At 37.3% G+C, this 26,352-nt stretch overlaps 1 protein-coding gene across 3 annotated transcripts in view; it reads right to left on the minus strand.

The window, feature by feature from the left end:
* Nucleotides 1-18,599: 18,599 nt before the first annotated feature.
* Nucleotides 18,600-26,352, minus strand: part of UBE2K (ubiquitin conjugating enzyme E2 K) — a 79,090-nt gene continuing 71,337 nt past the window's right edge. For all 3 annotated transcript variants that reach the window (XM_004266248.4, XM_049708784.1, XM_033421680.2), the window contains 3 exons: nt 23,961-24,060; nt 20,706-20,834; nt 18,600-20,378 (listed from right to left, as the gene is read on the minus strand). In XM_004266248.4, coding sequence (XP_004266296.1) covers nt 20,304-20,378; nt 20,706-20,834; nt 23,961-24,060 — 304 coding nt within the window. In that variant the 3' untranslated portion in view covers nt 18,600-20,303. The remainder of the gene's footprint in view (nt 20,379-20,705; nt 20,835-23,960; nt 24,061-26,352) is intronic.

The following is a 26,352-nucleotide window of genomic DNA, read 5'->3' on the forward strand; positions in this document are numbered from 1 at the left end:
TCATTTGATCTTCACCTGTACTCTGCGGTGAAAGGTTGCTCTCCTTCTCAAGCAGATACTGCTTTTTTTTTTACCTGGCAGAGATGAGTTCAGGCAGGGCTTGGTTTCTTTTCCATAGCAGCAACTGCTCACCTCCCCCAGGCCTGAACTACCAAGAAAGTCTTATCTCTGGTCTCCACCGGTACCAAGTGTTCCTTGTGAGTGCCGATGGAGGACCGTGTAGAAGCGCCTACACGTAGGCATAACACTCCCCTTGTGTCTCAGGCACCTTTCTTTAGATTTCAGGCCATTGGGTTACTTCAGTTCTCTGATGGGTTGAAGAAAAGTTATGACTTTGTGGATTATCTGCCTGTTCTTGTTAGGGTGGGAACTACCCTCTTCACAGTTTTCTACATTCTAGGCAGAAGGCAGAAGCCTGAAGCCCCTAGATTTAAAATAATCAAATAAAGAAACTAAACTTCAAATTTGCAAATTTGCCATTCTACATGACAACTTGGAGTTTCTGTTTGAATTTTTTTTCTATTGAAGTCACTACAATCAACCCTGAAAAGCAAAAACACTGACAGTATTGCTATTTCTGGAATATTCTGTGATATGGGACTTTATGAATTTCTGACACACTATCCTTATGTTTAAGACTTTTCCTATAATTTGTTACAAGTTGCTTCATTCAATACTTTTCAAATTTAAAACAAAAAGTGTTCTTCACTCATCTATGAGTAAGGATAAATGACAAATCTGGGTATAATCTTTTCTGAACATTAACACAGAAAGATCAATTTTGACAATAAATTTGGAGAAGACTCAAAAAATAAAGATTGCAATATTCATTGTACATCAGACTAATATGTAGGTTCTTCCTTTTTCTCAAAAAATATATTAATGTAAATTAAAACTATTAATCTATTACTTTTCCTCTTACTCTAGAATTTTAAATGATTATACATATATGAAGTTCAATAAAAGAAAATTTTCAGTTTTATTATTATTTCAATGATTACTGGAAATAATTTTGTAGAATAAAAGGTGTTAAAAAATAATGCACTGGGGCTTCCCTGGTGGCGCAGTGGTTGAGAGTCCACCTGCCGATGCAGGGAACGCGGGTTCGTGCCCCTGTCTGGGAGGATCCCACATGCCGCGGAGTGGCTGGGCCCGTGAGCCGTGGCCACTGAGCCTGCGCGTCCGGAGCCTGAGCTCCACAACTCTGCCAATCTCTGTGCTAGGGTTACAGGTAAAAAAGACATGACTCTAACCATTAAGGAGGAGAAGACTGAGATGAAAAAAAACTGTGCTAATACAGTGTGATGTGTGCTATAATAAAAGTTTACACAAAGAAGTATAAGCGTTCTGAAAAAATTTACTGTGTCTGAATGAGAGGGAGTTCAGAGAGATGTAAGAGGGAAAGTTTCAGAAAAGTGACATTTAGTTAAAAAGGGATTTAATCAGCAGGGAGACAGGATATTTCAGACTGGGTTGGAAGGTATAAAGAACATGGATTTGGAGGTAGTCTTAATTCCAGCTACATGATTTATTAATAATGTATATATGAACCTTAGGCAAGTCACATCTCAACTTGAGTTTCTCACCAGTAAAAATGAGAGGGATTGCCTAAAAGATCTCTATGACTCTCCCTACTTCCTACAGGGTATATTTACAGCAATCTACACTCTAGACAATAATTCCTTCAAAACAGTAATAAAACATTTAACATCCAATGTATTTCTTTTTTTTTTTTTTTTTTGCGGTATGCAGGCCTCTCACTGTTGTGGCTTCTCCCGTTGCGGAGCACAGGCTCCAGACACGCAGGCTCAGCGGCCACGGCTCACGGGCCCAGCCGCTCCGCAGCATGTGGGATCTTCCCAGACCGGGGCACGAACCCGTGTCCCCTGCATCGGCAGGCGGACTCTCAACCATTGCGCCACCAGGGAGGCCCCCCAATGTATTTCTTGATTATAGAATCCACACATATTCTGTAGACCACTCTTCCCACAAAAAAGATAGTATTTTCCATCTCCCCAACATCTTCAATTTCTCTCTCCCTACTGGCATTTCTCCTTTTGTCACAAAGAAGTATCTGCGCACAAGTTTATCGTATCTTCGAATAAAAGCAAACCTTCACCTGACTCTACTTGGTAATTATTTTAAACAGCCAAACTTCTGAAGTTTTAGCTCACCACTGTAACTTCTAGACTAGCTGTTAATCCTATCATATGATCAAAACTGCTCAGAGATTGCAAGAAAACAACAAAATGTCGAAAATATTGTCCGTATGAAATGACCAGCTCAAATCTGCTCCATCTTTCTGATGCCTTTAATGTTGCTGATGGTGCCTCCTTAGTTCCATTTCCTCTGCTCCTCTTGATATTTATTTCTTCAGTACACACATAAGTCAATTCATTTGACATTCACTGAGTGCCTATTTTATGTCATGAGAGTAACAAGGTCGTGTTTAAGGAGTTTACAATTAAAAAAAAAAAGGAGTTTACAGGGAGTTCCCTTGCAGTCCTGTGGTTAGGACTCAGCGCTTTCACTGCTGTGGCCCTGGGTTCAAATCCCTGATCGGGGAAATAAGATTCCACAAGCCGTGCAGCTTGGCAAAAAAAAAAAAGAGTTTACAATCACTTGGGTCAACAACTAACAAGGATGTAAGGTAGGATGTACATAAGTACTAGAACGCTTACAAAGTCCTATGGGAGATGTGAGGTGGCATTTAGGGGTGGACTTGATGGATAAGATTTCAATTTATAGAAAAGGAAGAGAATCGTATCCAAAAGAAGAAACAGTAATTTTAAATGCACAGAGGCAGAAAGTACAATGTGTACTTAGAGAAACATTACTATAGGGTGGGAATGGAAGTTCTTTTAATATAAACATATTTTTATGAAAAGAATAAATAAATGGTAGTTAAAGAAACAAAAGGCTTATAGTGAAAATAACAGTCTTTTGCCCAGCCTTTTTCAGTCTCTGGTCTTACTCTTTAGAGATAAGCTTTCTTGGCCATTTCTTTGGATATTTGCCATCGTATTTTAAAATAATGTACTTTGAATACTATTTCTTAGTTTATAAATTCTGGATATATCTACAATCTGCTCTGAGATGAAAATCTGACATTCTAAGAGCCATCCCCCTCATCTTGCAATTCAGATTTATCACTACATTTGGTTAAATTGATTATCAGTGTTTACTGCCTTGCAAATATTGCTCATAAAGTACCAAGTTGTGTAGTTTAATTGCTATATAGCAGCCCATACTGGAGTTCAAACCCTGAATAAGGCAGTTCTTAGCAGTGTTAACTCTGAGGAAGTTATTTTATCTTTCTGCCATTTCCTCATGTGTAAAATGAGCACAGGATCTACAAGGTTGTTTTAAAATCAGATTAGGGACTTACCTGGTGGCACAGTTGTTAAGAATCAGCCTGCCAAAGCAGGGAACACGGGTTCAATCCCTTGTCTGGGAAGATCCCACATGACACAGAGCAACTAAGCCCGTGCACTGCAACTACTCAGCCTGTGCTCTAGAGCCCGAGAGCCACAACTACTGAAGCCGTGCACACAGAGCCCGTGCTCCACAACAAGAGAAGCCACCACAATGAAGAGTAGCCCCCCTTCTCACAGCAACTAGAGAAAGCCCGCGCGCAGCAACAAAGACCCAATGCAGCCCAAAATAAATAAATAAAATAAAATTTTTTTAAAAAATAAAATAAAATCAGATTAAATAGAGTTAATACATGTAAAAGTACATAGAACAATTACTGGTACTTAGTATATAGCCAAAAAATATTAGCTATTCCTATTACTGTGGGTTTTGTACTCGAGTTTATACTTGTCTTCCTCTTGTGCATTTCTAGTTGCTTCATCCATGTGGGACATGAACTGTGCAATATCAGGGGCTCCACTCACATGGAAAGAATAAATGAGGTTATGCAATAAGGCAATCTGTCTCTATATCTAATATTTTATCAAGTCTTTTTTTCTAAGAGTCAAAAAGTCCTCTCAAAGCCCTCTGTCCTGCTCTAATAAAGGGTTTCTTTTTGTGCTGTCATTATGGGTCTTTCCTGTATTACTCTTCCGGATTAGTTCCACTGTTTCTTTGACCCCAAGTATCTTTATTTTTGATATACTCTAATTTGCTACAGCCTATCTACAAGCAACTTCTTAAGATGGTGTGTATAAGTAAAATTTCTGAATATTTGAATGTTAAAAAAAAAAAGTTTAGGGCTTCCCTGGTGGCGCAGTGGTTGAGAGTCCGCCTGCCGATGCAGGGGACGCGGGTTCGTGCCCTGGTCGAGGAAGATCCCACATGCCGCGGAGCGGCTGGGCCCGTGAGCCATGGCCACTGAGCCTGCGCGTCTGGAGCCTGTGCTCCGCAACGGGAGAGGCCACAACAGTGAGAGGCCCGCGTACCACAAAAAAAAAAAGAAAAAAAACCTATCAGCGAGTAGCAAGTGACAATTAAGCTGCATCTTACGGAGTAGACTGGACATAAGCAACACACATCGGGTGTCACTGTCTCCCATCACCCCCAGATGGGACCATCTAGTTGCAGGAAAACAAGCTCAGGGCTCCCACTGATTCTGCATTATGGGGAGTTGTATATATGAGCATGTTAATGCCATTAACAAGCATGTTACAATGTAATAATAATAGAAATAGAGCACACGATAAGTGCAATGTGCTTGAATCATCCTGAAACCACCCCCCAACCCCCAGTGGAAAAACTGTCTTCAATGAAACCAGTCCCTGGTGCCAAAAAGGTTGGGGACCGCTGCTCTATTACATTTCTATTCATTCATTCATTCAACAAGTGCTTACTGATGACTGACCTATTATATTCTTCTATGTCCCAGGCAATGTTCTGCTAACTGGAGATAAAGTAGTAAGATAATCCCAATCCTCACGTTGAACAAAATTGAAAAGTGGGTTAATAGTAAGTGCCATAAAGTACCATAAAGAAAAATTAAGCAGGCAGGAGGAGACATGCATGGAAGTAAAAGCTGTTTTAGTTAGGATGGTCAGGGAAGGCCTGACATTAGAACAGCAACATAAATGAAATGATTAAGACGTGAGGATCTGGGGAAAAAGCATTCCAAGCAGAGAGAACAGGCTATACAAAAGACCTGAGGTTGCAAGAAGCCTGGTGTGTTTGACAAATACCAAGAGGCTAGTACATCTAGTATAGAATGCTCAAGGGTAACAAAGGGATAAGGTTGGAGGAGTAGTCAGGAGCAGAGGGAGTGGTAATGTCACATAGAGTCCTATTATGAACATGGTAAGGAACATGGATTTTATTCTAAATTAAGCCATTCTGAGCAGGTAAGTACTACTTTAAAATAACAATCTGGCTGCTGTGTAGCAGATGGACTGTAGGAGTTCAAGAGTGGAAGTAGGGATACCTACAAGTTTAATAGTCAAAGCAAATGTGATAGTGGCTTGGTTAGGAAAGTAGCAGACAGCAGTAAGTGGAAATCAGAGCCAGAATATATTTAAAGGTTGAGCTAATAAGAGTTGCTAATGAACATGGGCCATTAGGCAGAGAAAGGAATGAAGGATGATTTAGGAGGTTTTTGCTTGAGCAACTGGATAAATGATGTACCATTCAACCACCTAAGGAAAGATGAAGGAAGCAGCAGATCTGGGTTGTAATGGAGAGGGAAGAGGATTGTTTTTTTCTTTTTTTTGGCCACACCGCACAGCTTGCGGGACCTTAAGTTCCCTGACCGGGGATAGAACCCAGGCCCCTGCAGTGGAAGTATGGAGTCCTAACCACTGGGCAACCAGGGAATTCCCAGAATTGTTTTTAAACCTAAGTTTGAAATGTCCCACATAACGGTTAAAAGCACGCAGGTGAGTTGCACGCATGAGTTCAATTCCTAGACTGGATGGGGTAAGAGCCTATAAAGGCTTCCTTTTTCTCTTTAAGATGGAGACATAGAATAAGTCTGCTACATATGAACGAGTTCTGTTCCAAGAGCACGTTGATAAGTCCAATTTGTTCCTAAGTCCAACAAAGTTAGACGAGGTACCCAATTAACACAATCAGCTATACAGTACTATACTGTAACAGGTTTAAAAATACTTTCCACACAAATAATACATAAAAAAACAAACACAAAAACTAAGAAAACATTTTTAATATTACAGTACACTACCTTGAAAAGTACCGTAGTTACCAGCTACATCACTGCTGCTTTTATGCTTGCTTCCAGACATCCTGGGCTTGAAATAAAGATACTGTACTACTGTACTCTATACAGTACTGTAAAGTACACAAAAACACAACCACTTGCAGAGGATGCACACACGTGACAAAGTACGCCAGACACGTGAACTAACTTATAAGCCTGGACGTGTGAATGCATGTTCACATCTTTGAAAATTCGCAACTTGAAGGTTTGTATGTCGGGGACTTGCTGTAATACCCAGTTTGTACGTTAAAGTAAAAAAAGAGAAATTAACAATGCAGGAGAAAGATGGGAGTAAAGTCCTTAAACAGATGAGAAGGAAGAGAGTATATAACACCAGATGCAGGTAGGAAGATAAATTTGATAATGAAAAGATTTAGTGCTCCTTGCTCTATCTCTCAATATAAAAAAATTAGTTCATTAGTTGTCAGGAATTAGAAGCTGTTGGAGATTTGAGGCAAGTAAGCTGTGCAACAGTCACCTCAGAGAGTGGAAGACTGAAATGATCAGAGAGATATAAGATTTTAGCTAGGTGCTAAAGGCCCACTTCAGAAAAGTGGTTATCAGTTCACAGTAACAGCACAACTGTTTTTCTCCAGGTAAAAAACAGCTATGCAGGTATATATAGGAGCTGACTATGCAGAGATGAAATATTGCAAGGAAGGTCAGGAAGCAAACGATAAGGGGATGATTATAGTGATGGCCCATGGAATCTAAACTGGGTGAAGAAGGTGAATACCAGTGAGTGTACCTGTCTCACCTTTAGGAATGTGGGGTATGGGATTAACGACAGTTACTGAACGGACTTCCCAGGCCATCCAGTGGTTAAGACTCCTCGCTTCCACTGCTGGGGGCGCAGGTTCAATCCCTGGTGGGGGAACTAGGATCTCACATGTGCGCGGCACAGCCAAAAAATAAAAAAAAGTTACTGAAGATTTTAAATCAACCATATAAGTTATCACTTTAGATGGAAATGGTCAAAACACACCAATTAAAAGACATGAGATTGTCAGAGTGGATTAAAAAGCAAGATCCAACTATATATATGCTAGTGATAAGAAATCTACTTCAAAGACACAGATATATTAAAAGTAAAAGGATGGAGAAAGATGTATCATGCAAACACTACCTGCTGGAGTGTTTATATTAATTTCAGATAAAGTAGACTTCAAAACTAGGAACTGGGGCTTCCCTGGTGGCGCAGTGGTTGAGAGTCCGCCTGCCGATGCAGGGGACACGGGTTTGTGCCCCGGTCCGGGAAGATCCCACATGCCGTGGAGCGGCTGGGCCCGTGAGCCATGGCCGCTGAGCCTGCGCGTCCGGAGCCTGTGCTCCGCAACGGGAGAGGTCACAACAGTGAGGGGCCCGCATACTGGGAAAAAAAAAAAAAAAAAAAAAAACAACTAGGAATTGTATCAGAGATAAAGAGGGACCCTGGAAAATAACAGATGTCAGTTCCTCAAGACAGAACAACACTAAATGTGTATGCATTTAAAACAAGTGAACTTCAAAACACACAAGGCAAAAATAAATGATATGAAAAGAAAAATACATAAATCCATCAACATAGTTAGAGACTTCAAAACTCCTCTCAGTAATTGACAGTACAAGTAGGCAGGAAATTAATAAGGACATAGATGACCTGAGCAACACTTTCAACTACCTTGATTAACTGACATTCAGAATATTCCACTCAACCATGTCAGGTTATACTTCTTTCCAAGTACGCATGTAACACTCACCAAAACAGACCATATGTTCCATGCCATAGAGCAAATCTTAATAAACTTAAAATAATAAAAATCTGAAAAAACATATTATTGGATCCTAATAAAATTAAATTAGAAATAAATAACAGAAATATCTGGGAAACCACCAAATATCTGGAATTAAACAATATACTATCATGTAAGTAGCCCTTGGATCAAAGAGGAAGTCTCAAAAGAATTTAAAAAATAATTTAATCTGAAAAAAATGAAAATATAACAGTAAAATCTGTGAGATGTATCTAAAGCAGTGCTTTATATTTTTTCTAATATAAGCATTAAGCGATTATATTAGAAAAAAAAGAAAGCTCTAAAATCAGGAACTTTAAGATTCTATGTTAAGAAAAAAGAGCAGGGACTTCCCTGGTGGCGCAGTGGTTAAGAATCCACCTGACAAAGCAGGGGACGCAGGCACCCTGGTTCAGGAAGATCCCACAAGCCAAGAAGCAACTAAGCCCGTGTGCCCCAACTACTGAGCCTGCACTCTAGAGTCCGCGAACCACAGCTACTCAGCCCACGAGCTGCAACTACTGAAGCCCACGCGCCTAGAGCCCGTGCTCTGCAATGAGAAGCCTGTGCACTGCAACAAAGAGTAGCCCCCAATCGCCTCAACTACAGAAAGCCCGTGCGCAACAATGAAGACCCAATGCAGCCAAAGAAAACCCCAAGAAACAAACAAAAAAAGAAAATGGAAGAGGAGAAAACCCTCTCAACTCATTTTATGAGGCCACCATTAGCAAAAACCAAAGGTAACAAGAAAACTAAAAACCAATATCCCTTATGATCACAGGTGCAAAAATTCTCAACAAAATATTAGCAAACTGAATCCAGCATCATATAAAAAGGATAATACATCATGACCAAGTGGGGTTCATTCCAAGAATGCAAAGCTGGTGCAACATTTGAAAATTAATCACCATTTAAACAGACTAATTAAGAAAAGCCTCATGATTATCTCAATAAATGTAGAAAAAGCATGACAAAATTCAACATCCATTAAGCTTATAAATAGAAGGAAATTTCCCTAACTTAATAAAGAACTATAAAAAACCTATAGCTAACATAATTATTAGGACAGGTTGAAAATGAAGTAAAACTGCCTCTATTCACAGATTACATGATTGTCAACATAAAAAAGTATAGCTACCAACTGAGGAGACTCTGGGGGAAACACTGGGCTCAGGGAGTAGTCAAGCTTCAATTTTATTTATGACAATTCTAAAAATTAGGGCATGGTGGAAGGAGGTGGAGAAATGGTCAGTTAGTAAGACTCAGTCAGATTAGGAATTAGTTTCTTACGGTTAAAACTCTATGTTTTAGGTCAAATAACCTTTGAGTCTTCAATTGGATGAATTAGATAAGCCAGATAAAAAGCACGATGTGATTAGTCTTGAAAAGCTCTAGAAGTTGTATAGTTACGATTATAGCTTCCTTCTTGGGATGGGTTCCTTAGGCAGTTTGTGGTGATAAAGTGTGTGACAGATCATGGAGGTCTTATAAGGAATGCTTTGGGTCTCCCTTAAATCCTGTCAGGACAGAAATAAATCTGAAAGAGAATCAATTTTTTTAAGTTTATTTATTTATGGCTGTGTTGGGTCTTTTTTGCTGTGCACGGGCTTTCTCTAGTTGCAGTGAGCAGTGGCTACTTTTCGTTGCAGTGCATGGGCTTCTCACTGCTGTGGCTTCTCTTGTTGCAGAGCATGGGCTCCAGGTATGCGGGCTTCAGTAGTTGTGGCACGTGGGCTCAGTAGTTGTAGCTTGCGGGCTCTAGAGCACAGGCTCAGTAGTTCTGGTGCACAGGCTTAGTTGCTCCATGGCATGTGGGACCTTCCCCAACCAGCACTTGGACCTGTGTCCCCTGCGTCTGCAGGCAGATTCTTAACCACTGCACTACCAGGGAAGTCCGAGAATCAATTTTTTAACATCATGATCTTTTTTTTTTTTTTTTTTTGCGATACGCGGGCCTTTCAATGTTGTGGCCTCTCCCGTTGCGGAGCACAGGCTCCGGATGCGCAGGCTCAGCGGCTATGGCTCACGGGCCCAGCCGCTCCGCGGCATGTGGGATCTTCCCAGACCAGGGCACGAACCCGTGTCCCCCGTATCTGCAGGTGGACTCTCAACCACTGTGCCACCAGGAAAGCCCCATCCATGACCATTTAAAATTTTTTAAAGTTCTTATTTCCTAAAGGTCCTTTTTTCTTGTTAGTGTTGTATGGGTGCAAAGAATTCAATGTCAATTAAGAATAACTAGACTTTTAACTACTCTTCTGTTCCCTACATTGTTTCCTCCTTTTTTTTTTTCATCTTGGTTTCATGTTGAACGCATTTCTCAAATTTTTTATCTTAGTTTTTTGCATATGGTTAAGGGTGAGGCACTGAAAGACTGATTAAGAGTACTGTGACTATTGTTTATTGGCTACCATCAGATCATCTATCAGTTCCTTTCTTTCATTTTATTAATCTTACCCCAAACAATTTCATCTTTCTAGTCCTCTATGTACTGAAATGGCTGCTCAATGTTGCTGCACAGCTGGCATTATGGATTTCTCTTCATTTATCCCAGAAATAACAAGCTCTGGTTTGTATCTCATCTTTCTTTTGAATGGCTTACTCCTCCATTTTGGTGGAGTAGGTCATTCAAGTACTTACCAAGAAAGGGACAAAGACAAAAAAAATCTCTGACACTTGGAATATATGAAAGTATCTTTATTCTACACTGGTACCTCTGCTGGGAATAGAACTCTTAGAAATAATTTTCACTCAAAACTTAGAAGTCATTGCTTCCCATAGCACTACTGAGAAACTTGATACCATTCTTATTCCCACTTCATTTTAGGGGCCCACTCTCCATATTCCAATCCCGTTTTTTAGACTTTCTCATTTCTCCTAATGTCCTGAAACAAAATATGCCTTATTATGGGTCTTTTCCCATTCACTGCATTCATTGTGCTGAGTGCTTTCAAAGTGAAGAGTGTCAAGTATCCTTGATTATTTTCTTGATCCTTTGCTTTATTCCATTTCCTTTAAGAAACTCCTAATAGATGTTGGACAATCTGGAGTGGACCTCTTTAAAAAAATCCATACTTTTGGATTTTTTAATCTTTCTTATACTCCTTAAACTTCAAATGTTTTAACTAATTTTTAATTTGAGCTATATTTAATTTACAAAATCTATTCTTTAAAGCATTCTGTACCTTCTTCATAGATACATAGATTTCTTACCTTTGAAAACATTCATTTTCAGGTTTTCTGTTATCAATCCTGTTTTGGTCTCGGTTATTAGTGCTGGATCAATCTTCAAAAATCTAGTGATTTTTGGGTTTGTTCGTACTTTGAAACTCACTTGGTGGGGACTCAACTTTCTCACTGGAAAATCTTCAAATGTCCGAATCCCTTTTGAGGTATTTTTCTAGGACCACTGAGTTTCTACAGAAAAGGATCCTCCCTCCTTTTCCCTTGAGACTTAATTGTCACCATTCTAGAAACTAGGAATATGCCATCCAAGTACACAGAATTTTATCTTATCTTCACTTTCAATCTATGACTGGTATCTCTCAGTCTGAAGACTTGTTTCAAATTCATAAGACAGAAATTCTCATTCCATGGTAACAGGACAGTAGTAAACTATCTACCTACCTAACTGGGTAGAAAGGAATAGACTTTCAATCAACCCTACTTCCAGCTCAAAAGCTCACCCTTACATTCAGCAGTGTCTTTTTTCTCCCATTTCTAGGTTATTCTGAGTCTTAACGAGTAAATCAGCTTGCTTCTAAATAAGCATTCCTTCCATAATCAAATTTTTAGGTTTGAACTTCCTCTACTATGCCAAATCAGTTTCTACTCTTCAGTCTGCTTTCCATCTTCCATTCTGTGGCACTACAGATTTATACCTTTAGAAATGTCATTTCAGTGGAGTTTTAGGAGGCAGCTAGTATTAAACATTAGTGGTACCCATTACGTTAAGTCCAGGCAGCATAATTTCTAATAGAGAAAAATAGGAAACCATCCACACATCTAATAGGGTAATTGATATGTATAATATGGTAGCCCTACTCAAAGACCTATTTATAACTATTTAAAATATTCATGTAAAGAATTTTTAATTTTTTCTTTATTTAATTTTGGCTGCGCTGCGTGGCTTGCAGGATCTTAGTTCCCTGACCAGGGACTGAACTCAGGCCCCAGCAGTGAAAGCACCAAGTCCTAACCAACCACTGGACTGCCAGGGAATTCCCAAGAGTTTTTAAAGAACTGTGATTATCAGTTTTAAAAAGTGAAATATTGACAATTATATACTATTGTGTAAAAACAGCACAGCAAGGAGAGAATACTCCAAAATACTTAAGTAAACTCTAGGATGTAGAGTTAAAAGTTTTTTGAGTCTAAGGTTCCTGAAATTAGCACTTTACCACTAAAACTTTTAAAAATAAAAGTAAAGCAAGAGATATAGTGGATAGAAAACCCAAGTTCTCAGTCTGACAATGTCTTGTTATCTCTGGGCAAGTCAGGGCCTCATTTTTTTGTATCTGTAATTTGGAAGGGCTGTAGGATTTTCAGAACAAATTTAGAAGGCCAGGCCCAAACTGTGAGAGTTAACAAAGAAAAGATGCAGACTATTCAGAAGGCAGCATTTTGTAAATGTGATAAGAAGTGGAGTAGGAAAAGGAAATAAAAGCATGAATAGTTTAATGAAAAGAGATATGGAGGAAAGAATGGCTAGATAAGTGCCAAAAAAAAAAAAAAAACAACTAAGACCTGTAGCAAGTAATAAACAGTATAAGGAGGTATCCTTGAGAAGAGAAGCAGCTTACTCAAAGGCCCAGTGAAGAGACTATCAATCTACTGAATCGAGTTGAAAGGGTTGGGGCTAGAACGTAGGACTGGCAACTTGAACAAATTAAAAGGATTACCATTTAGGGCCAAGGTCTTTGACTACACTCCCTATATGCATGTCTTCCCACCCAGGCACTCTTTTCCCCTCCTACCCTCCCTTCCAAGGGAGGGAGGGTGTGATCAAGGTTCACAACCTTGATCTTTTACTACATCTTTCCTTTCTATCATAATCTCTCCCTCTCTCTTCATCTTTTAATTACTACCCCAATCTAGGTATCACAGTCTCCTTCTTCCAGTTTACTTTTGAATCTTACCTCTACCTCAGTTCCAACAGAATTTGTTTCAGTGAGTAAATGCCCCTTACCTGTACATGCACTGCAGCCAAAGTCACACTACTTTCTCAATGCTTTTGTGTATGCAACAGCCCTCCCTCAACCTAAATTCCATTACTAAGTGAAGATAAAGGTTAGGGATAAAAATAGGGAGTGAAGAGATACTAGGTATAACTGATGGAAGAGAAGTGTAATTAACTTACTGTTACAAAGCCTAGAGTTACTTAAAGAGGAATAAGCATATTGCTTAATGACCTGGAGATAACTCAAAAACAAAAATCAGAGATATTCAGAAGCTACTGTCTCTATGGATTAGTAGTAGAGGTAGGAAGAGGATCACACATTTTCCACTGTGGACTCTTCACCACTACTAATTTTTAAAAATACACGTTTATGGGACTTCCCTGGTGGCACAGTGGTTAAGAAACCGCCTGCCAAAGCAGGGGACACGGGTTTGAGCCCTGGTCAGGGAGGATCCCACATGCCGTGGGGCAACTAAGCCCATGTACCACAATTACTGAGCCTGCGCTCTAGAGCGAGAGCGCCACAACTACTGAAGCCCACGTGCCTAGAGCCCATGCTCCGCAACGAGAAGCCACCGCAATGAGAAGCCCACGCACTGCAACAAAGAGCAACCCCTGCTGGCCGCAACTAAAGAAAGCCCGTGCACAGCAAAGAAGACCCAATGCAACCAAAAATAAATAAATAAATTTTAAGAATGCACATTTATTATTTGGAAAAATAATTTTTTTAATGAAGAAAATCAACCATGCTAATAATCACCTCAGCAGACTATTATCCTGAATTTGTTTCCTTATTAAAATTTTGCCTTTGTTTTACCTCCAGGTCATGACATCTTAACTAACCAAAGATGAACTACCTCTTCTCCTCATATACACAGAAGTATGACATTATGCAATTAAGAACTAAAGTATCTGTAATGGAATACAACATTTAGGGCCAATTAGATTTTGCAGTCTAAAAGATCTTTTTCTATGGGTTGCATAAACCAAGAACAATGCTATTTATTCTATTCTTCCAAATATCAGAAAAAAAGTGTGCCTGGTGCATGTAAAGCAACTTCAGTAGAAGTCATGAAACCCTACAGTTGAACTTAGTTCATCAAAACATTCTATTCAATTCATACCATGAGGAGTGGTTTGGATATACTTCCCTTGGAATGAAGACCTCACTCTCACCTGAACTGGTTTTCCTTTTCATGCTTGCAAAGGATCCCTCCACATTTCCTATTTTTAAGGAAAACAAGAATAGCATTTTAGGTCTCAAAAAGCTACCAGGTTTAGTAGGCACATATAAATAACAATATTAAGGGATTGTCCCCCCCAAATAACCTGTGACTCTAGGTATCCAACTTATTTTAATCGATCTATTTTAAAAAAGGAGACTGGAAGGTCTCCTTTTCCTTAAAATTCTGTAATTCTATGAATATGGTTAGGAGATACCACTGGAACGTCATTAATCCTGTTCCTCAGTACTACTTAGGACAGGAGGACATTCATCTATCAATATAATACAAATAATAATGAATGTATATAGCAAAGGAATATATATTTTTCACATACTAAAAATGAAGAGCTGAGGAATACAGTAACTAGAGAGCTGAATGTTAGCTGTGTAGGAGATAAAAGTCACTATTTGTTGCTCTTAATAAAAATTAGGTATATTCTGTACATGTAGCTAAGCTTTTACACTGTAAGGGAGAAACAGAGTACTAGGTATATTAACTAAGTATGAAACACTCTGAGTTTCTGAAATTTTGCCCCGTTTTATAGTGTTTGCCTTGTTTTATCTGTGTATCTTGAAAAAAAGGCTCTACAAGTATCAAGTATCGTAAACTGAATATTTAAAACAGATTGCCCTTCTTGACTTTGGTCAACATCCTATTAAAAAGTAATTTATGATAAAAGATTAAGTAGATTTATAAAGTTGTGCTTTAATATACTTTTACGGAAATTCAATGAGGGGAAATGAACATTACAATATGAATACTTGAGTAGATAGTATATTACTGTAGGAAATACTCCTAAAAACTTTAGAGAATTCATGTTAATTCTTTGATGAATGAAACAAAACACATACCAAGTGTTTACTATCATTTGAATTTGACCATCCTGTGCTAAGGATTAGCATGAGGACTCTCGAATTCCATTTGTTATCCTTGATTTTTAATATGTAAGGATATAGCTTGCTCCATGAAAAGAGCCCTTCATACTGGTATTCCAGTGAGAAGCAATTCCATCTCCAGGCTATAGTAACTCATAAGCCTGCTGAAAGCTGGTAGTAAATACCCTAGAGACACAAAGTTAACAATCAGTTTGCCATATGAAATAATACAAACCCTAACCAACATAGCCTCTTCTAATTATCAGTATCAACAGTGGCAGAAGTTATCCAGTATAACCCAGAACTTGCTGAAACAATTCAGAGTCCTTGTCACTGTATAGGCAACCTTTCCAGAAAGATTTGTGTGCTTACATGAAAATAAATATTACTTTCAGTATCAACTACCTCTGGATTACTCTAAATTTTGGATTAGAATCTAGCCAAATAGTGTTATATTTTCAAATAGTTTTAATTAGAATTTCAACCTATTTTAAAATTCAAAGCACTAATATAATTTATTGCATTTATCAACATATACTCATTACTGTAAAACGTGCCTAGTAGAAATATCTAGTTGGTTGTTTTTCTTGTTTAAAGCAATGTGGAGGCTTAACTGCCTGTCTATTGATGAGCACCTAGAAAGAAGATATAAACCATTTTCAGGGGAAAACATGCATGCATTTATTTTTAAGAATTCCCAGTAAGGGGGAAAAAAAATTCAACATCTTTAAAAATGTGTTTATTTTTTAAAAAATCAGTTGTGTACAAAAGTGTTTCGTAGTTTTTAATTCTCAAGACAAATACCCAACCCTCCACCCCCAGCCCACCCTGCTTCAATAGTCTTTCTGGTAACCCACCCAATTTTCCCCTTACAGGAAGTTAACGGCTCAGAATAGATCCTCCTATAGAATTTATCATCACTAACAGATTGTTTAGAATAGAGATCTAGAGAAGCTAACAAGCAAGATTCTTTCTCAGTGAAGTTAATGAAAATCCCTATAATGGCAGTAGACTTCCAGCAGACACCACAACAAAGCACCATCAATTGCTGAAAGCTAAAAAATAGATATTATTTTCAATAGTATTTCATTTTCTATTGGAAAAGTCTTTAAATTACATTAAATAAGTCTCTTTCCCCCCAAAGAAATAGTCTAGCTTTTATTATGATGCCTGTAAAAAGTAGGTAACAGCAAGCACACAAGGATCATTTAACAGCACAGTGCAAATGATATGAATCCACTCACCCCCTAGGACCAAACCGATAAACTGTGCCACACCTGATTATATACAGCAGCATTGAATATATACATATATATGTATATATTCAATGCTTGGTTGAAATAACCAAGCAAAAGGTGACACATTCACAACTTACATTTAGGTGATGATCACAGGTTTACGAGGGTAGATCAGTCCAACAGAGCAAGTAACAGAACAAATGGGACAAGTGAGATACTGACATTCCCCTACCCTTATGCCACAAGATTTTTGATCCATATTGCAACAGTGCAAACAGAACATGTGACATAATATGTAGACACGGCAGAAAAGTCACACTTGAAGAAAGGCTATTTATCAGTAAATACTTCAAGTTACCTTATTCCCCAAGTGACGGCAAATAGCTGATGTTAAGCATTTATTTTTAACTGGTACTAAAAGAATGGAAATGCAAATTTTTAAAATCAATTGTTTGTACCCTGGAATTGAAATTTCTTGAACTAGAAAAAGTGATTAAATACAACATCATTTTGTAAAACTCCATGAAATCAAGTTAACTGTAAACAGCTTCCTTTTCCTATCCAAACATTGTTTCCATCTAGGTACAAGAGTATACCTGGCTCCAACTCTTCCAAGCCCAAATCCATCTTTAAAACACCAAAAAAAAAAAAAAAAAAAAAAGTTTTTGTTTCCTGTGCTAACAAGGATCGTGGAACATTATTATACCCCTATTGTAGAGTTTTAAAAGCTCAAATCAGGCATACACTTAGAGCCAAGAACTGCTTTTCACATTGATAAACTTACAAAGCAGCAGTAATACGATATGCTGCATTCTGTAGTGCATAAATAAGCAATATCCACTTTATCTGCCAATTTTTTCTTATACTTTAAAATTATTTTGCATAGTTTTAAGCACCACCAGCAATCACAAACGTGAAATACTTCCAAAAAAAGAAAAATTATGTATTTCATTCCATAGATAACTCTCCTCAGAAGCAAAATGGTCAGAATACAAACACATACATATATACTTGAACGTGTTATGTGTTTAAGTAAATCATAGTCACAATTCCAAACATTTGGGGGAGCCAACACAGAGCATCTGATTTAGTACCAGTTTCTCAAATATTTATATATCTTACCGTATACTTATTTGGGTCACAAATTGCTACTCATTCATTTAGTCATCTGTACTGAAATACTACATAACTAATTATTTGTTCTTTTAAAGGTCAGGCACATACTCAGGAAACAGACCTGATTACAGTAAAAGCCTATAGGAGTATCAGTGACTTGTAGCAAATCTGTCTGCCCTAAATGGGATAAAACTATTTATATTTTTTACCATAATTTTTGAGGCCTTCACAACTGACAAATCACAAATGATTGAGAATTATAAAAATAATTTCCATCAGGGTACCTCTTCCCTAGACCTGCACTTTTAATGTTCTTTTTCCGAACATATATAAGACCACAGAAAAGAGCAACTGCCTTTATTTCTATGTTTGGGAAATAAATCTACCTGTAGAAAAATAGGAAAAAAACAAAAACAAACAAACAAAACAACAGAAGGCAACAGTAGGAAATGTACCAGAAAAAGAAAGAGATTATCACATTAAATGTAAATGAGGTAAATTTTAGAAATGAAAAATTCATTATGAAGAACCTCTCATACAAAATATTGTACTTTTCAATTTCCTGGGCATTGGGGATGTTGAACTGTAGTTAGATGAGTAAACCCTAAGGGGCTAATGTGCATAAAAGTCATAGGCAAGGTATAGCTGCCTCCAAGAGCAAAGTATATAATGCTTGACCCTTAGTAAATTCTCAGTTCTTTCTCTCTCATTTGTCAAACCACAGGACAATTAAATATACCCTGATAAAATAGGCAAATAGTAAACTGGGTAGAGGTGTCTGATATTTAAAATAATCCAAATATTACTAATATTACCAAGCCACCCGCCACTAAAAATAAAAATTAATTCTAACCAACAATGGAACAAAACTGTCCACATTTTCACACAATTCCAACCTTACTTCAAAAATATAAAGAAAAGTACATGGTTTCAGCTATTTAAAATAAATAAAGAAAAATCTTGTTTCCTTTGGCATCTTTAGAAAGTAACTAAACTACAACAAAAGGAGGTGATTGTATAAAGAAATTTATACTTAAGCAAACATATAGGGGAAAAAAACAGCAACTTGTGTTTAGTATGCAATAAAATCAACTACAAGAGTTTACTATTGATTAGGAAAGCCTTACAAGTTGTTGGAAGAACCTCCACATCTTAACATTACAATATATTTAATAATGGTTCTTTTATTGCTTCTAAGATTATTGAGAAGTCAAATGAAATTATGCTGAATTTATGGTTCAAAACTATTTTCCAAACACTTAACCATTATAATTTAGGATAAGTAACACTTGAAGAAAGCAAACCTTTTATAATATGACTTTCAGTATACAGCCTTACTTTAATTCACTCTGATTCCATTACATTTTTGTTATTTTTGCATTGGTCCTGAATATGTAATAATAACTGTGTTTCTACGTATAGAACAGCCTACACAAATCCATTTCACCCTTCATAAAATGGTCACATTAGTGTTTGAGCTTGCAAAACTAATAATTTTCAAACTTTTGAACTTAGAATGAAATGTAAGTTTAATACGTATAGAAAGTCTGACTATGTACAAGAGAAGGTAAAGTTTTCAATTCTCATATTATCAGAAACATCATAAAGAAAGCTAGATTTATAACACACTTCTATTCCTATGTGCATCTGAAGTATGTACAGTAAAACACCAACACAGCTTTCATGTGTCAATTGGGGGAAATGCACACAAGAGTGACTTTTAAAGGATCTGATAAAGCAATCTCTTATAAAGCCAAAATTAGGCTTAAAAAACTGCCAACAGTTGATTTCACCCTTGCAAGTTGTCAAAGAAAAATTTCATCAGTTTAAAAATAGAAAGATGTTAAATTCACTGAAAAATTAAGCTGGGTTCTTTCATTAAATCTGGGAATACTGCAACATCAAGTTTTTACTGTTTTTGCAAGAGAAACGAAACTGGCAGCTCCGTTTTTACATTATTACTTATATATGAAAGTTCTAAGAGTGAAGAATTGTGACAAAACATTCCAAATGGACAACCTAAAAATGGAGCAAGGGATACTGTCCCTCAGCACATTTCCCCACCAAAGAGAGAAATTTACTATTAGAATATTAGCTGTGTGTGGTAAGAGGGGAAAAACAGATATGGTGTCCCAGTCTGCTGACAAGGACAAAAAGGCTCTGAATAGGTCACCATCTTCAATTCTGAATAATCTCATATTTAAGAATTCTCAAATGCTTAAAATGGTGGTCTTTTCAGCTACCCACCCTAAGAAGTCAAGTACAAGCATGCAAGTAAATTCACAGGCACAGAGGATCCATGTTAAAAACAGTTAAGGTAGCTGTGATGCAACACCAACGATTTGAATGGCCCTGACACACTCAAAATATTATCTTAATTATTCAACAAAATCCTGAAGCAAACTCTTGCTAGTCTTGGTACACTGCTAAACACTAAAGTAGCATGTTTTTTCCATGGTTTTAGCTTAGCTCAAAGAATTTTTACACTATTAAGTAAGAAAAAAATTAAAGTATTTCCCCTTTTTAAATTTACAGAGACGTTTAATTAGCTTTATTTACAGAGCAGAGATTTTTTTCAGTCTCCAATGGTGCCTAGATAACATCATTAGGCAAGAATGCCAGTTTAAAAGAAATCTACGCAGAATCCTAAAAATAACAGATGTTGATGCTCCTCAAGAAGGGGCAAGCTTGACTATATCAGCAGCTCTATGTCTCAGTTACTCAGAAGCAATTCTGTTGCAGTCTCTACATCCCAAGATTTTGAAGACAAGGCCACTATTACTGCATTCTGTAGAAAAGAAAAGGGGACAAAATAAATAAATAAATAAAATCTCAAGGAAATATTTTTAAAATACTGCATCACCCACTGTCTTTATATTAAGAAACCACACCTTGTTTTTTCATTTTTAAGTTACCTTGCACTTCATAAAAAGAAGCTTCTAAAACCAATGACTGGAATCAGCCAAAAAAAAAAAGAAAGATCACTGGTTTTAATAACAAAGTTTGCTTATCAAAATTAGATTTAGGGTATTTTTTTGAGCCACTTTTGTCAGCCAAGGATTTGCAGCAATAATTTAATGAATAAGTAAAAATCAACATGCCTTTATGTACTTACCCTATCAAAGCCCATAGCACATAGGTTTTCTATTTTTTTGGTGTATTCTGGACTAGAAACTGGTGCTCCAGCATACACATGTGCCCAAAGTCGAGCTGTCTGTTTGAACATTTCGGGATTTTGTTTGTACTATATGGGGGAAAAAAATTGATTGGCATGACAATGCAGTTATAATATTCAATATAGTTAACTCATGTCCTAATTGCCTAAAAACCTGATTTTTCTAAGTAAAATGTAAATAAATGTAGATTCAATTTTTAAAATGTGACTGATTCACTTTCCACTGCAAACACACTATGTCACTCAAGAAAAGACTGTTTAACCTGAAGCTGTGATTCACAAGTTGCACTGAGGAAAGAAAAACAAAAGTAACGTTTATCAACTTTAATCCCCAATTTCAACAAAGTAGCAGAAAACTAATACTAAATGGAGTTATTAGAGTTGTCTCTAAACACTGTGCAGTGGCAAACATTACAGAGATAAACAGAATTACTAGCTTCTAAAATTATGTGGACATTAATAAATGTAACCAACTTCTGTATCAATCATAGCTCAGGCTAGAATACAACTTGACTTTGCTGTTTTGCTAGAGCTGTATTAGTGTACAGGGATTTAAGAAAACCCCATATGCAAAGTCCTAACTTACAGCACATGTTTTGAGATGATTATGAACTCACCATAGAGTACTTTTCAAAAGGTAAGATTTTCCATATGCATTGGAAAGAAGTAAATTTATTCTCAAATATTCTGGGACTACCATTAATTAATAAAGCCAAGTATAAATTTAAAATATTAAATTCACTTTAATATTTCTTAAGATGTTTTATACACATTAAATATTTCTATACATTAAAATGATAAATCTAGTTTCCACCATTATTAAAAGGAAATAAGTCAAACTACTGAACAGAGTTAGAAGAAAACTGAGTCCAACCTCAACCTTTGAGGCTCAGAACTCAACAGGAAATCAAAGCTGGAACTCAAGCCATGTTTCTGACTATCGAAAATGAACCAATAGCACATATATAACACGTTAAACCATAATTCTAAGCACTCTAAGGCAAATAATAGTAGAACACATTAACAAGGATATATACAACATAAGGAGTGACGAACTTTTCAAAGGAAAGGAAGAAGTTTCTAAGAGGAAATGTTTTCTTAGGCAGAGGGAAAATGGCAGACTGGGTGAAATGACATGTAGGAATGATACCATCTTGAACAGCGTGAGTTTGAAGAACAGTAAGAATTTAGGAGATGAAACTGGGTTTACAGACAGTTCAAATCATGGAGGAACTCTTCAAACTAAACAATTTGGACTTATCAAGTAGGTGATAGTAAAGCTACTAATAGGTTTTTAACAGTAAAGTGAAATAAGATTTACACTTTATAAAGCTAACTGCTATCAGTGCAGAATATGAGGGGAAGAAGAGGCTGAGGTAGGGAGCTCCATCAGAGCAGTAAAATGAGAAATTTTTAAACATGTGAATTAAGTCAATCAGAGAAGTATTACGACAGAGAGATACTGGGATATGAGAGAGAAGGAGACATAGAGAAGTACTCCAAGCCTGTGACTGGGATATATAAATAAGCTGATTATATTACAGAACAATGAACAGGTTCACAGGTTTAAGATTCTGCATTCAGTTTTGGGAATGCTGTACTAAGGTACCCATGGAATATTCATATAGAGCTCTCCACTTCCAAACAGGCTCTTGGGCTCAGGACAGAGGTCAAGCCTGAATATCGTTATCAACATACAGGTGGTAATATCAGCATGGATATGATCGTCCAAGTGAGCGTATAAAATGGAAAGTGAAAGAAACAGTGTAAGAACTGAGAAAGTATATTTAAAAGGGAGGAGAGGTAATTCCTTGGTGGTCCAGTAATTAGGACTCCACACTTCCACTGCAGGGGGCACGGATTCAATCCCAGGTTGGGGACAAAAACGCAGGGCGGCAGAGTGGAGAAAGAAGAGAAACAACTGTAGGAAGTAGGAGGGAACAACCACAACTACGAAGATGGGAAAAGAGAATAGTATCTCAGAAGTCAAGAAAAAAAAAATTTCTGGGTTAAAAAACAAAAATAACAGGGCTTCCCTGGTGGCACAGTGGTTGAGAGTCTGCCTGCCGATGCAGGGCACATGGGTTCGTGCCCTGATCCGGGAAGATCCCACATGCCACGGAGTGGCTGGGCCTGTGAGCCATGGCCGCTGAGCCTGCGCGACCGGAGCCTGTGCTCCGCAACGGGAGAGGCCACAACAGTGAGAGGTCCGCATACCGCAAAAAAAAAAAAAAAAAAAACACACAAGGCTCAATAAATCCTACTGGTTTAGAGCAGGGGTCCCCAACCCCCAGGCTGCGGACCAGTACCGATCCTCGGCCTGTTAGGAACCGGTCCACACAGCAGGAGGTGAGCAGCGAGCGAGCAAAGCTGCACCTGCCGCTCCCCATCGCTCGCATCACCGCCTGAACCATCTCCACCCCACCCCCCACCACCGGTCCGAAGAAAAATTGTCTTCAACGAAACCAGTCCCTGGTTCCAAAATGGTTGGGAACCACTGGTTTAGAGTGTGGGTTGGCAAACTTTCTTAAAGGACCAGAAAATAATTATTCAGGCTTTCAGACAATACTGTCTCTGTCATAATTATTCAATTCTGCCACTTGTAGCTGTAAACAAATGAGGGTGGCTATGTTCCAATAAAACATTATTTACATAAACAGTCAGTCTGGCAGTAATTTGCTAACCTCTGCCTTGGAAATCAAAGATCACAACTGAAAAATATTTATTCCATTTGGCAATTACAAGGTTTTTGATAACCTTCACCATGCAACTACTCAGTGCCACAGTTGGAGCTGATTAACATTATCATGAGGGAAGGATCATCACTGAATTAAGAGACAGACAAATGGATACACACATGATAAAGCACATGAAGTAAAATGTTAATCCATAGAATCAAGATGGTAGGTAGATATGTGGGTATTCACTGTGTAATTCTTTCAACATTGTGTTTTTGAAAACTTCATAATATGTTAGGAAAAAAGCATCTATCATATAAACAAACTACTGTGTTAAAAAAAATCACAAAATTAGGTTTTCACTATTACATCTGATACAATAATCTCACAGCAAGAAAGGAAACCATTTCCAAATTTACTTTCAATAGACGTATGCTTCTGTTCTAACCACTGCAAACCACTAAAGTAAACACTCATAGGTAAGTACAAGAAAGTCGTTCAAAAGCAGCTACCTTACCTGATTTGCTACTACTGCATCTTGTGGATCATCTGGTTCTGCAGCTGCCAGTAGTGCTTGCAATGACAATAATACCGTGCGGAGAGTCATTGCTGCTGCCCTGAAATTCAAAATAGGAAGATATCCCAGTTAAGAACAAACCAAAATAGAGGTTTTCTGAATAAAACATGGAAACTACTGAAGCTAAAAATAATCTAGATTTTTATCTTAATCATATAATTAAGTCTTAGAAATTTATAATTATATATCTGCCTACCCTTTTTTTTTTTTAACAACAAATGAGTCATTCTATTTCTTAAGACACCTCAAATTGCCCTTAATTGGCTTAGTTTTTTTCGTATTGCCCGTGTTGTTGACATATCCTTCTGGTCAGCTTTATCTACTGACTTACTTTCTATCCATTTCTATAGACACAAACTTAAAATAAAGTGATAAAGTAACATGTGAAACTTCCTTTCTGTGCAATTCTAAAAACAAGATACTATCAAGCAAATATCCTTTATTTTCAAGAAAGCATAAAATTACTTGGAGGGCATTATGCTAAGTGATATGTCAGATAAAGAAAGACAAATACTATGTATGATAGCACTTAAACATGAAATCTAAAAAATAAAACTAGAGAATACAACAAAAAAGAAGCAGACTCACAGACAAAGACAACAAACTAGTGGTGAGCAGTGGGGAGAAAGAAGGAGGGAGAGGCAATATAGGGATGGGCTGTAAGAGGTACAAATTATCAACTATAAAATAAGCTACAAGGATATACTGTACAACATGGGGAATACAGCCAATACTTTATAATAATAAAAAATATATATTATTTTATAAGTATAAATGGAATATAACCTTTAAAAATTGTGTATCACTATATTGTACACCTGTAACTTATAATACTGTATACCTGTAATTAACATAAAATTGTACACCTGTAACTTATATAATATTGTACAGCACCTATACTTCAATAAAAAATGAAAGAAAATTAAAAAATCATTCTATAACATTCTGAAAAGGGAAAATTTTTTGCTTCATATACATAATATTCATGCTTCTAAATGTGTTTATAAAGCAAATATTTATCTAGAAAATGGTATCTACCTAACCAAAAAGGACTCTTAGCATTTCTGTTAAAAAATTACTTGACCTCTTAATACACAAATATTTCTGAATACAATAGTGAAATAGCATAGTAGTGAACTATTTTAAAAGTTGAAGATTATTTTTTAAGATGATCATATGGTTTTTATTCTTCAATTTGTTAATATGGTGTATCACACTGATTGATTTGCGTATACTGAAGAATCCTTGCATCCCTGGAATAAACCCCACTTCATCATGGTGTATGATCCTTTTAATGTGTTGTTGGATTCTGTTTGCTAGTATTTTGTTGAGGATTTTTGCATCTATGTTCATCAGTGATATTGATCTGTAATTTTCTTTTTTTATAAGTATCTTTGTCTGGTTTTCGTATCAGGGTGATGGTGGCCTCATAGAAATGAGTTTGGGTGTGTTCCTTCCTCCGCAATGTTTTGGAAGAGTTTGAGAAGGATGGGTGTTGGCTCTGCTCTAAATGTTTGATAGAATTCACCTGTGAAGCCATCGGGTCATGGACTTTTGTTGGAAGATTTTTTTTTTTTTTTTTTTGCGGTACGGGGACCTCTCACTGCTGTGGCCTCTCCCATTGCCGAGCACAGGCTCCAGACGCGCAGGCTCAGCAGCCATGGCTCACAGGCCCAGCGACTCCACAGCATGTGGGATCTTCCCAGACCGGGGCACGAACCCGTGTCCCCAGAATTGGCAGGTGGACTCTCAACCACTGCTCCACTAGGGAAGCCCTCTTGGAAGATTTTTAATCACAATTTCATTACTTGTGATTGGTCTGTTCATATTTTCTATTTCTTCCTGGTTCAGTCTTGGAAGATGATACCTTTCTAAGAATTTGTCCATTTCTTCCAGGTTGTCCATTTTATTGGCATAGAGTTGCTTGTAGTAGTCTCTTAGGATGCTTTGTATTTCTGCTGTGTCTGTTGTAACTTCTCCTTTTTCATTTCTAATTTTATTGATTTGAGTCCTCTCCCTCTTTTTCTTGATGAGTCTGGTTAAAGGTTCAGCAATTTTATCTTCTCAAAGAAACAGCTTTTAGTTATACTGATCTTTGATAATGTTTTCTTTGTCCTATATCATTAATTTCTGCTCTGATCTTTACGATTTCTTTCCTTCTGCTAACTTTGGGTTTTGTTTGTTCTTCTTTCTCTAGTTCCTTTAGATGTAAGGTTAGATTGTTTGAGATTTTTCTTGTCTCTTGAGGTAGGCTTGTACTGCTATAAACTTCCCTCTTAGAACTGCTTTTGCTGCATCCCATAGGTTTTGTATCGTTGTGTTTTCGTTGTAA

Source organism: Orcinus orca, chromosome 4, assembly GCF_937001465.1.
Source record: "Orcinus orca chromosome 4, mOrcOrc1.1, whole genome shotgun sequence".
Lineage (NCBI taxonomy): Eukaryota > Metazoa > Chordata > Mammalia > Artiodactyla > Delphinidae > Orcinus > Orcinus orca.